The sequence below is a fragment of the Kryptolebias marmoratus genome, linkage group LG18, assembly GCF_001649575.2.
Source record: "Kryptolebias marmoratus isolate JLee-2015 linkage group LG18, ASM164957v2, whole genome shotgun sequence".
NCBI classification, from domain to species: domain Eukaryota; kingdom Metazoa; phylum Chordata; class Actinopteri; order Cyprinodontiformes; family Rivulidae; genus Kryptolebias; species Kryptolebias marmoratus.
The window spans coordinates 9,546,528-9,555,014 of NC_051447.1; the positions used below are offsets into that span (position 1 = coordinate 9,546,528).

An 8,487-nucleotide genomic window follows, 5' to 3' on the forward strand; every position below is an offset into this window, starting at 1 on the left:
GCAAACTACATGCACTAATGGATATACGGTTCACTCGAGCATGATGAAGCAGATACACAAACTGGTCAAACGGAAGAGAAACGCTCTTTAATCTTTTCCCAACACTAAGTCACTGTGAAGTCAGGAACACTTTGCACAAGTTTTTACTCAAAAATAACATTTCTTCTTTAAAATTTCAGATAATTTCAGGCTCTGTGGTGCAGCCATGAACGTTACAGTCCACTGATGAAGCGGCAGAGAGTTGACAGATGTAGTTTTGTCCTTAAGTCTTTGAAACAAAGCACAGGTGTTTTGATTTTCCTTGGGTTTTTTTTTTTACCAGGCAATGCCCTTCTTCTTTATCACCTTGCCCTTTTTTTTTGCCACCCGCTTGGCTTTCAGTTTCTTGATCTGCCGCTGACTCATCCATACGGGATACTGTCCACTTTTGTCCAAAAGAGTTTTGGGGTTCCGCTTGTTATCCATGTCCATCTTCCCATCTAAAACGAGTAAATCAGGCGGACGTTAGCAAAGCGAGAAAAACACAAACCGTGGGAGAAATGACCACTGATCCACTCACCGTCCTCCTCCTCGCCCGCCATGACAACATCTGTCTGCTTCTTCACCTTCTCAGCGGGCACCACCGTGGCAACGTCCTGCAAGTCGGCCATTTCGGCTACTCCTTTCTTGTCGAGATTCAGAGCTTGTTTGAGTCGAGCCAGTTCCTTGGGAGCGTTCTTCTTCCTCTTCTCAGCTCGCATCTTCCGCTTCCATTTGCTCCGGAGGCTTTTAGCCATTTTGAGGATGCTCTGGGGAAGAAAACAAAAAAAGAAAAGAGAAAAATGAAGTGAGTTCCCTGTTTTTATTTTCAAAAACGTATTCAATGTTGTGTAGCAAGATGGCTGTCTTCCTGATTCCACAACCTTGTACTTCAATTTCTGAAAGTATTATAAAGGTTTGCTTTCAATTCGGTCTACTGACATACACACACAAACTAAGTCTATTTAATAAACTTTGAAAACTGATGTCAGTCACTTTCAAATAAACATTTGTGAAAAACTAATATGAAGAAAACATCGACAGTAATATAGTATACCAGGGTGACAGAAAACGGGCTTCCTCAGAATACACATACATAGGAAACCTAAACACTTAAATATCGTAAGTTTGCCGTAAAATATAAAGCATATGTGGTAACTAATGTTTTAATATAACAACTCTAAGTATTAAAATCATTAGAGCTAACAGCTAGCTAGCAGCTACGTTAACTTTCCAACCCTTAAAGCAGTAAAACCTCATCAAAACGCTCTAACTTAGCAGAATAAAGTAAAACAGGTTTGTATTATTATTCCTATTAAAGCAAAGTGTTACTTACACACAGCTAGTTTATTGATTTGCTCAAAATTGTAGCTGAAAACGCGACACTGCTCTCGACACGTGCGTACGACTTAGAAACTGTAACGCGATTGGCTGCTTAAGACCAGCAGAAGATCATGCTGTAACCCGATTGGTTGTTTAAGCCGATCTGAAGATCGGGATACGTGATTGGTTGGCGATCTGATTCCCGGAAATTCCGAGTGTAAATAACATGTTGAGGAGAGTTTGTTTAGCAACCGCTTGCTATTTAAGATTGAAGCGCCCTTGTAGTTGTTTTTTTTTCTTCTTCTTTGTTTCTCTTGTGTTAGTTTTACATTTATTTAAAAGTCATGAGCAGCTGTAGCTCATACAGCAGCTCGGGTTCGGCCTGCTGCTCTCCTCCGGCGTCCTCTTCTGTATCTCAGCTGTTCAACACGCTGGACTCGGCCGCAGAGTTCATGATGGTCCACAGAGATTTCCACACGGCCTTTGACACGTGCAGCAGAGGTTTGGAGAGTCTCGCGAGCACGGACGTGGACGACAACAGGTTTACTTGAAATAAAATCACGCCACAGCTGCACCCCATTTGTTACTGATGTTGACTTTGTGTTTTTCTGTCTGCAGGTGTGGAGAGTTAAAAGCTGCTTTCTGCATTTTGGGGGTTCAGGCGCTGGCTGAGCTGAATCAGTGGCGGGATGTCTTCCCCTGGGTCCTGCAGCAGTATGAGCACCAGGAAAACATCCCTGCTAAAATAATGCAGATGTGGTGAGAGCAGCTCAGATTGTAAACAGTAAAATCCCCATAAGTTTTGACACAATGTTAAATGTAAATAACACGCTGCAAGTCATTGTTAATACCTCCAATTCAAATGTAACATTTTAATATTAAACCCATATTCACAGAAGCATGGTCATATATTCAGAGGAAAGTGGAAACCTTAAATTATAGCAAACTAAAATAAGAATAAACAGATGATCAAAAACCACACATTTTCTTTAAATTATTTTGCAGCATTCTTCTTTACTCCAAAGTGGGTAAACCTGCTGAGGTGCAGGAAGCGACCAGGGTTTGGCTGCGCTCCTCGTCAGACTGCAAAGCGCCTGGTTTGCGCTTCGTCGCCGAGCTCTACCTGCTGCACGTACTTGTGCCTCTCGGACATTTCGAGGAAGCACGGGAGCTCGTTTTAGGCGAGACGGGTCGCGCCGCGTTCACAGAGGACCAGAGACGGAGCGCGCTGGATGTTGTGGAAGAGCAGGCGCGACAGAGGGAGGACTCCTCTTTAAATCCCAGAACCTCTGCAGACTCTGAGCCTGCAGGATGCCCTGCCTCCATTCAAGGTCAAACAGTTCAACTCAGTGTTTTAAAATCATTTTCAGAAATGATACAGTTTATAATCAGATGATCTCACTGGTTGTGTTCTGCAGGTGCTGTAATTCATAAACTTCAAGCTATGCTCAGGTGTTTGTACAGAAGGTGCTTAACGACCGGCTCGGGCTCGTTCCCCCTCCGGAGAGTCTTTCTGGCAGCTGTTCTCCTCTATATGCTTTTCCTCAAAATGGATCCAGGTTGGCTGAAATGTTCTTGTCATTTTTTAAGGAAGCTCGGTGACTGGAAATCAACGTATTTATAACCTCTTTTTCTCGCAGCTCACCCATCTTCATTCATGTGGATTTCCAAACTTCTGGAGTTGATCAAACAGACGTGGAGAGCCATGTTTGCACCATATTATCAAGCTCTCACTTGAATCAAAGGACTGTAAAAAACACAATGTATGTAGCAATAATAACATGACAGGAAGAGTCACGTGCAAGTAAGTTTATGGACATTTTAGTTCGATTTTGTGGAAAAGAGCCTAGTGGTGAACATTCATCAACCATTTTGAACTTTATGGTTTTTCACTGAGAGCAGTTTAAAAGAGAAATGATTCCAGATGTGTGGAGCTTTGCAGATGTGTAAACATAAACAAGGGCTTGTTGACAAGCTGTTAATGGTAGTTTGATTACAAGCATGTACATTCTGTGGTAGTTTATCCTTATATTTTACCACCGTTTTTACAGTCCTGTAAGGTCTGGAAGAAGCACTTGGATCATTTGCTTCAGAAAATCATCAACTTTACCCGTTTTATATCTACAGTTGCATTCAGGCTTTTTCAAACATCACCTGATTAAAACTTGATTGGTGGAGAAAAAATAATTTGATATTTAATCTTTTTTTTTTTAAAGACTTTTTCTTGTCCTGTGTTTGAGGTAAATCTGAAAGTGTAAAGGAACTGGAGTATGTAGTCGATTAAAAGGAGCTGCTGCTATAGGGGAGGGTTGTTACCTTTTGCAGAAAAATGGCAAAAGTAACAGCAGGACATTAGCGTTGGTGGTCATAATGTTATGGCTTATTTATAGATGTGGCGCGTTTAAATTGTACTAAGATGTCGGAAATTCCGAGTTCCGTCTCGAGAGGATTTTGTGGACTGGTCAAGAATCTCCGACTCTCCGAGTTGGAATTGAACGGCCCTTATCCTATTTTCTTTTCTTTCTTTTCTTGACTGAGAATTCCGGAAATTCCGATATTAAAGTAGTAACGGAACGCAACGCGGATCGGGAGTTCCGACTTCCGAGGTGAATTGAACGCAGCGCCTAAGTTTCGATTCCTTCGAAGCGAAAAGAAACGAAACCAAGCTGGAGGAGGATGTTCACAGAAGCCCAGCTGACAAAAATGCGTCAGCTCTCGTTGCTGCTGGGACTCGGAAACACGGAGCCGAACCGACCCCGGGCTTCGAACCTGCAGCCTGTCGAACGAAGCGTCTCGTGATGTCCGCTGGATTCTGTAGGCATTTTTTAGAACTGTTGTCCAGAAACACGCAGTTCGGTAAGTAGACCCATGCTCCAGCTGATTGTACCTGTACAGAATAAATCCTTAGCTCTAATTGGTCAGAATGAATTAATTGAAGTTATGAACATACACATATTTAACCGGAAGTGATTAAAAATCAGCTTGGAGAATCTCCATCTTAGATGTTTGTAGGCTAGACATGATCTAATAAGTAATAAATACTACATCAATTTAACTGTATGGCTGATACCTGTACACCAAGCTTTATTGACATTTTATTCAATTTTCACTCATGTTTATAGTTCTAGTCCACCTAAGTGAGTCATGACAGTAGATTTGAACATTGTTTCATGATGACACTTTGTGTTTTTAACCTTTTTTATTGACTCAGGAATGAGAGGCCTGACCAACTACCACCTGTCCTGCTGTGTGAACTCCTTGCTGCAGACCCTCGCTGCTACCTGGGAACTAGCAGACATACTTGAAAAGTAAGCAGTTTAACCACCTCTAATCCCTGTAAAAAAATAATATATTTTTTAAAAAATATATATGTTCTTGGTTTCTGCCTGCCTGACCTTATTTGAAGTCTGTTTAAAACAAGGTCCGTCTCTCAGGTGCTGTAAGTGAAGCTTAAAGAGTGTTTGTGATTTTTGTGAAGGTGGGGAGCATCTGGTTCGAGAGCGGACAGTCGTAACGTTCCCCAGCAGCTGAAGAGGGTTCTCGGGACCATGCGGAGCGACCTCCATCAGCCCGCTGCCCATCGAGACTTCCTCCACTGCCTGGACAGAAACCACATCCGACGTAAACGGACCCGCCCAATGCCGCGTAGAACATTCAGAGCGGCGGCGGCTCCCTAACGGTTTTTGTCTTGCAGTGGACGTGCAGCACGACGCGGACGAGGTGTTCCTCTCTGTCCTGAACCTGATCCAGCAGCAGATGGACCACAGAGATCTGGTTGGTGTTTAATCTCAAACACGCTCATCACGTTGTGCTTTTAAAACGCGTCACCTGTCAAGGATTTGTTTTCTCTGCCAGGCTCTCGAGGTCCAGAATCTGTACAAGATTTCGCTGGAGACCCAGCTGCGGTGTTTGGAGTGCAGCTCCGTTCAAACCCGAAGCACCTTCCTCCTCAGCCTGCCTTTGCACATCAAGGAGGATCACAACTCGCTGGTGTGTTGGCCTTTTTTTATATTACAGATGGACATTTAAAGCTTGGTTAATTCCTTCTCACACGATCACAGTCACACTAGCGTTCCCAGGCCTCTTTGCTCTAACTCTGAACGGTTTTTCAGGAAGCTTGCATGGCCTCGTTCTTTGAGCATCAGGAGCTGAGGGGAACAAACAGCTGCTTTTGTCCACAGTGTGGGACCAGGAAACCATCCCGGCAGGTGAGACGGGGTTGAAATGCTGCTCAGAGGCATTTTACATGTTGGTGCTCTGTAGGGGCCGGGGATTGAACCCCCGACTTCAATAAATAATAAAATGAATAAATAGAACCGTCTGTTTGACTTTGTTTTTCAGGGTGTCAAACTCCTCTCCCTGCCTCGAATCTTGTGCGTTCAGCTGAAACGCTTCCGAAACATGCAGGGTTCCACCCGGAAACTGGACTGCAGGGTCACCTTCCCGGAAAACCTCGACTTCTTGGAGATTCTGCGGGAAGCTTTCTCCAGGAACTTCTCTCAGGTGCCATATTATTCTCTCTCCAGTATCTGGATGTTGTTTGTTTGTACCTTGTTGTCTAAAAGCGCCCGCTGTTTGCAGGAGGAGTGTAAGTACAGTTTGTATGCGGTGGTGGTGCACTGCGGCTGCGCCACGTTCGGACACTACACTGCGTACGTACGCCACAGGGTGAACAGGCGGTGGTACTACGCAGACGACAGCCATGTAGAGCAGGTGAGACCAGTCTGAGCCGCTTGAATGGAGGCTTTTCTTGGTTTTGCACGTCATGAAAACTCTGTAAAACACCCATTCTGTGGCGTTTTTAAACCATTAAAGGAACACAACGTTTACAGTTTCGTGTGGCCCAGTTTTTGTGGAGACATGAACCAAAACAGGACATGCTTGGAATTGAGTTTTGTCACATCAAGGAGCATCAGCCTAGTTCTGTTACAGATCATGTCCACGTCATGACAGACACTGAATGATATCGTCATCATCATCTTATAATCGTTAGAAAACAAAGCTCGTTTCCTTTAGATAATATGCTGGAATCTTGGGACAAAATGAATCTAGTTTAGTTATCTTGGGATAACTGAATTCTTACCCTTTTTTTAAAGTTAATAGATTACAGTTACAGCCATTCTCAGTGTCTGTAAAGGATTAAAAAAACAAAACAAAAACAGCTTTTTAATAGTTTATTTACTCCCCACATCAGATCACAATGATGGAATCATAACAACGGGAGCTGACATTTCTAATTCCAGTGTTTAAAGCATTATTTGTTTCCAAAGAGTCTGTACTTGTACAAAGTTTGAAACCAGTCTGTGTTTAAATGAATGTCTGATTTTTCTTGTAAAACTCAGACTTCTTGGCAAGACGTGCAGACAGCGTACGGAGGACGTTACAGGTAACCAGCCCATCCGTTTGTCTGTTTTGTCTCATGTGAAGACCTAATAAGTCCTTTTTAAAGACATACTTTGTAAAAAAAAAAAAAAAAAAGACCACTTTTGACATTAATTAAGACACTTGTTCATTAGCAGCTAATAAATCTGACATTATCTGCCTGGTGGTACAAATAATTGGACTCTAATAGTAGTTTGTTGTTGCAGAGTTTGATTGTTTATTTTGCATTCCAGTTGAAAGTGCAGTAATTCTGTCTGGTTCTGACTAAGTTTTGGTCATATATCTCCATATTGGTGACCACAGAGCACCGTATCATCTCTGAATGCTAATAAAAAAAAGGCTTTGGCGTGTCTACCTACTCACTTTGACGGAATATTTTAAATGTAAACCACCAGCGCAGGACCGAGACCACCACAATGTTAGGACCACTTAGCCCACTACGGGCCGTCGGCGTCTGAGTTCACAACGTTGTCGATGCGCTGCAGGAAGTAGTCCTCACCAACACGTGGCTGTGCTGCGACGACTCCTGAATATCTTTTGCTACCAGCCGTGGCCAGAGTTCGACGTGAAGCGACTAAGGAATTAAAAAGAGTGCTCATATTTGCCGCAGCTGAGGCTAAATGTGTCTCCACTTGACCTCTGACCTTTCCGGTTCCGGTCTCGTTGGCTCCGAGCTGTTTGGGCTTTTGTGTTTCCATAAATTTAACAACTCGGACTCTTTGTCTTTAACCTGATCTTTAAAAATCATCTGTCGCCTTCCAAACGGCTCTCGGCAAGATTTAACCACAAAGACACATGACTCCCCGCCCACACACACACACACACACTCCTTTTCCTGGACCCGCTTCCAATTGCTTTCCGAGGTAAATTTGAGAGCGCCGTAATAACTTTTAAAACCCCCTAAAAGCTCAACTCCGCTGACTTTTATCGCCCCGCTTGCAGGAACGGCCTCAGATCTTCGAACAAAGACGTATTGTCTGCTTCTCGGTCCAGATTAACGTCTGAAGGTGACCGTGGTTTTTGCCAGGAGGGCTTTTAAATTTTTGAACTCCTAAACAGAGGAAATCCTCCTCGTCTGTTATATTGTCTTGTCTTTAAATAACAAACTTTTTTTGTGTTCTGCACAGAGGCACAGCGTACATGTTGATGTACAGAAGAGATTCCAAAGAGATGGACCAACAACCTGGACTCTCCGGCTGAGCGGGAGGATGAGGCAGGAGGAAGAATGCAACATAGGAGAAGGAGAAGAGGAAACGTTTGTGCTCTTAAGATATTTATTGCAATAACTTTGTTTTTCTGGTTGTATAGCTCATATGTTTAGTAGGACTTCATATCATCAGCAGCAGTTTGTATGAAAGACCAGTAGGTGGCGGTAAAGGCTTGAAGCAGGAAAGTTTTTCCTCATAGGACCACACACACTGGGAACATTTAGCTTGCTGACATTTTTGCACATATGTAATTTTAAAAAAAAAAAAATAATAATAATCATATTTTTCTTTATGGGGAACAATCAGTAACAGGAATGTCCAACCATATTCATAAATTTTCTCCTAACTTAAATGAAATCGTGAATAAAAGCCGATATTTTTTAAAATGAAACACCTTGAAGGTTTCTGTGCATGTTTGTCAGTCACAGAGCAGAAACTCTCCACAGCCCGTCGGCCCAAGTTCCAGCTGGTTTTTCCCAGGAGTCAGCGTGCGGGTGTGTGTGTGTGTGTGTGTGAGGGCGGACCGTGTGAAATGGTTCCTACGTGCCGCGGAACG

At 43.2% G+C, this 8,487-nt stretch overlaps 3 protein-coding genes across 4 annotated transcripts; 2 read left to right on the plus strand and 1 right to left on the minus strand.

Moving 5' to 3' along the window:
- Positions 1-65: 65 nt before the first annotated feature.
- On the minus strand, positions 66-1,783 carry llph (LLP homolog, long-term synaptic facilitation factor). Of its 2 annotated transcripts, none has more exons than XM_025004973.2 (3): positions 1,671-1,783; positions 560-788; positions 66-479 (listed from the first exon to the last, which is right to left on the minus strand). In XM_025004973.2, the coding sequence occupies exons 2-3, from the start codon at positions 774-776 to the stop codon at positions 316-318; spliced, it is 381 nt and encodes a 126-aa protein (XP_024860741.1). In that variant the 5' UTR covers positions 777-788; positions 1,671-1,783; the 3' UTR covers positions 66-315. The 2 variants fall into 2 exon arrangements, with proteins under 2 accessions (XP_024860741.1, XP_017266945.1); XM_017411456.3 differs by lacking the exon at positions 1,671-1,783 and adding an exon at positions 1,355-1,487.
- pex26 (peroxisomal biogenesis factor 26) lies at positions 1,542-3,528 on the plus strand. The gene is made up of 5 exons (XM_017411495.3): positions 1,542-1,882; positions 1,960-2,100; positions 2,347-2,672; positions 2,760-2,900; positions 2,982-3,528. Exons 1-5 carry the CDS (start codon positions 1,686-1,688, stop codon positions 3,077-3,079), a joined length of 903 nt encoding a protein of 300 aa, XP_017266984.1. The 5' UTR covers positions 1,542-1,685; the 3' UTR covers positions 3,080-3,528.
- Positions 3,529-3,647: 119 nt separating this feature from the next.
- usp18 (ubiquitin specific peptidase 18) lies at positions 3,648-8,250 on the plus strand. Its single transcript, XM_017411494.3, has 10 exons — positions 3,648-4,197; positions 4,553-4,649; positions 4,820-4,962; positions 5,036-5,115; positions 5,197-5,331; positions 5,454-5,549; positions 5,683-5,844; positions 5,923-6,054; positions 6,684-6,727; positions 7,851-8,250. Exons 1-10 carry the CDS (start codon positions 4,140-4,142, stop codon positions 7,921-7,923), a joined length of 1,020 nt encoding a protein of 339 aa, XP_017266983.1. The 5' UTR covers positions 3,648-4,139; the 3' UTR covers positions 7,924-8,250.
- Positions 8,251-8,487: the final 237 nt, after the last annotated feature.

What these genes read in the sequence shown, in the direction of transcription:
- usp18 (XM_017411494.3), top strand. Translation starts at nt 4,140, where the DNA reads ATGTCCGCTGGATTCTGTAGGCATTTTTTAGAACTGTTGTCCAGAAAC. An exon ending in CTAGCAGACATACTTGAAAA is followed by an intron (nt 4,650 to 4,819) that starts GTAAGCAGTTTA and finishes ATTTTTGTGAAG; the next exon opens with GTGGGGAGCATCTGGTTCGA. An exon ending in CCAGGAAACCATCCCGGCAG is followed by an intron (nt 5,550 to 5,682) that starts GTGAGACGGGGT and finishes TTTGTTTTTCAG; the next exon opens with GGTGTCAAACTCCTCTCCCT.
- pex26 (XM_017411495.3), top strand. Translation starts at nt 1,686, where the DNA reads ATGAGCAGCTGTAGCTCATACAGCAGCTCGGGTTCGGCCTGCTGCTCT. An exon ending in ACGGACGTGGACGACAACAG is followed by an intron (nt 1,883 to 1,959) that starts GTTTACTTGAAA and finishes TTCTGTCTGCAG; the next exon opens with GTGTGGAGAGTTAAAAGCTG. An exon ending in TTTCCTCAAAATGGATCCAG is followed by an intron (nt 2,901 to 2,981) that starts GTTGGCTGAAAT and finishes TTTTTCTCGCAG; the next exon opens with CTCACCCATCTTCATTCATG.
- llph (XM_025004973.2), bottom strand. Translation starts at nt 776, where the DNA reads ATGGCTAAAAGCCTCCGGAGCAAATGGAAGCGGAAGATGCGAGCTGAG. An exon ending in GGCGGGCGAGGAGGAGGACG is followed by an intron (nt 480 to 559) that starts GTGAGTGGATCA and finishes TACTCGTTTTAG; the next exon opens with ATGGGAAGATGGACATGGAT.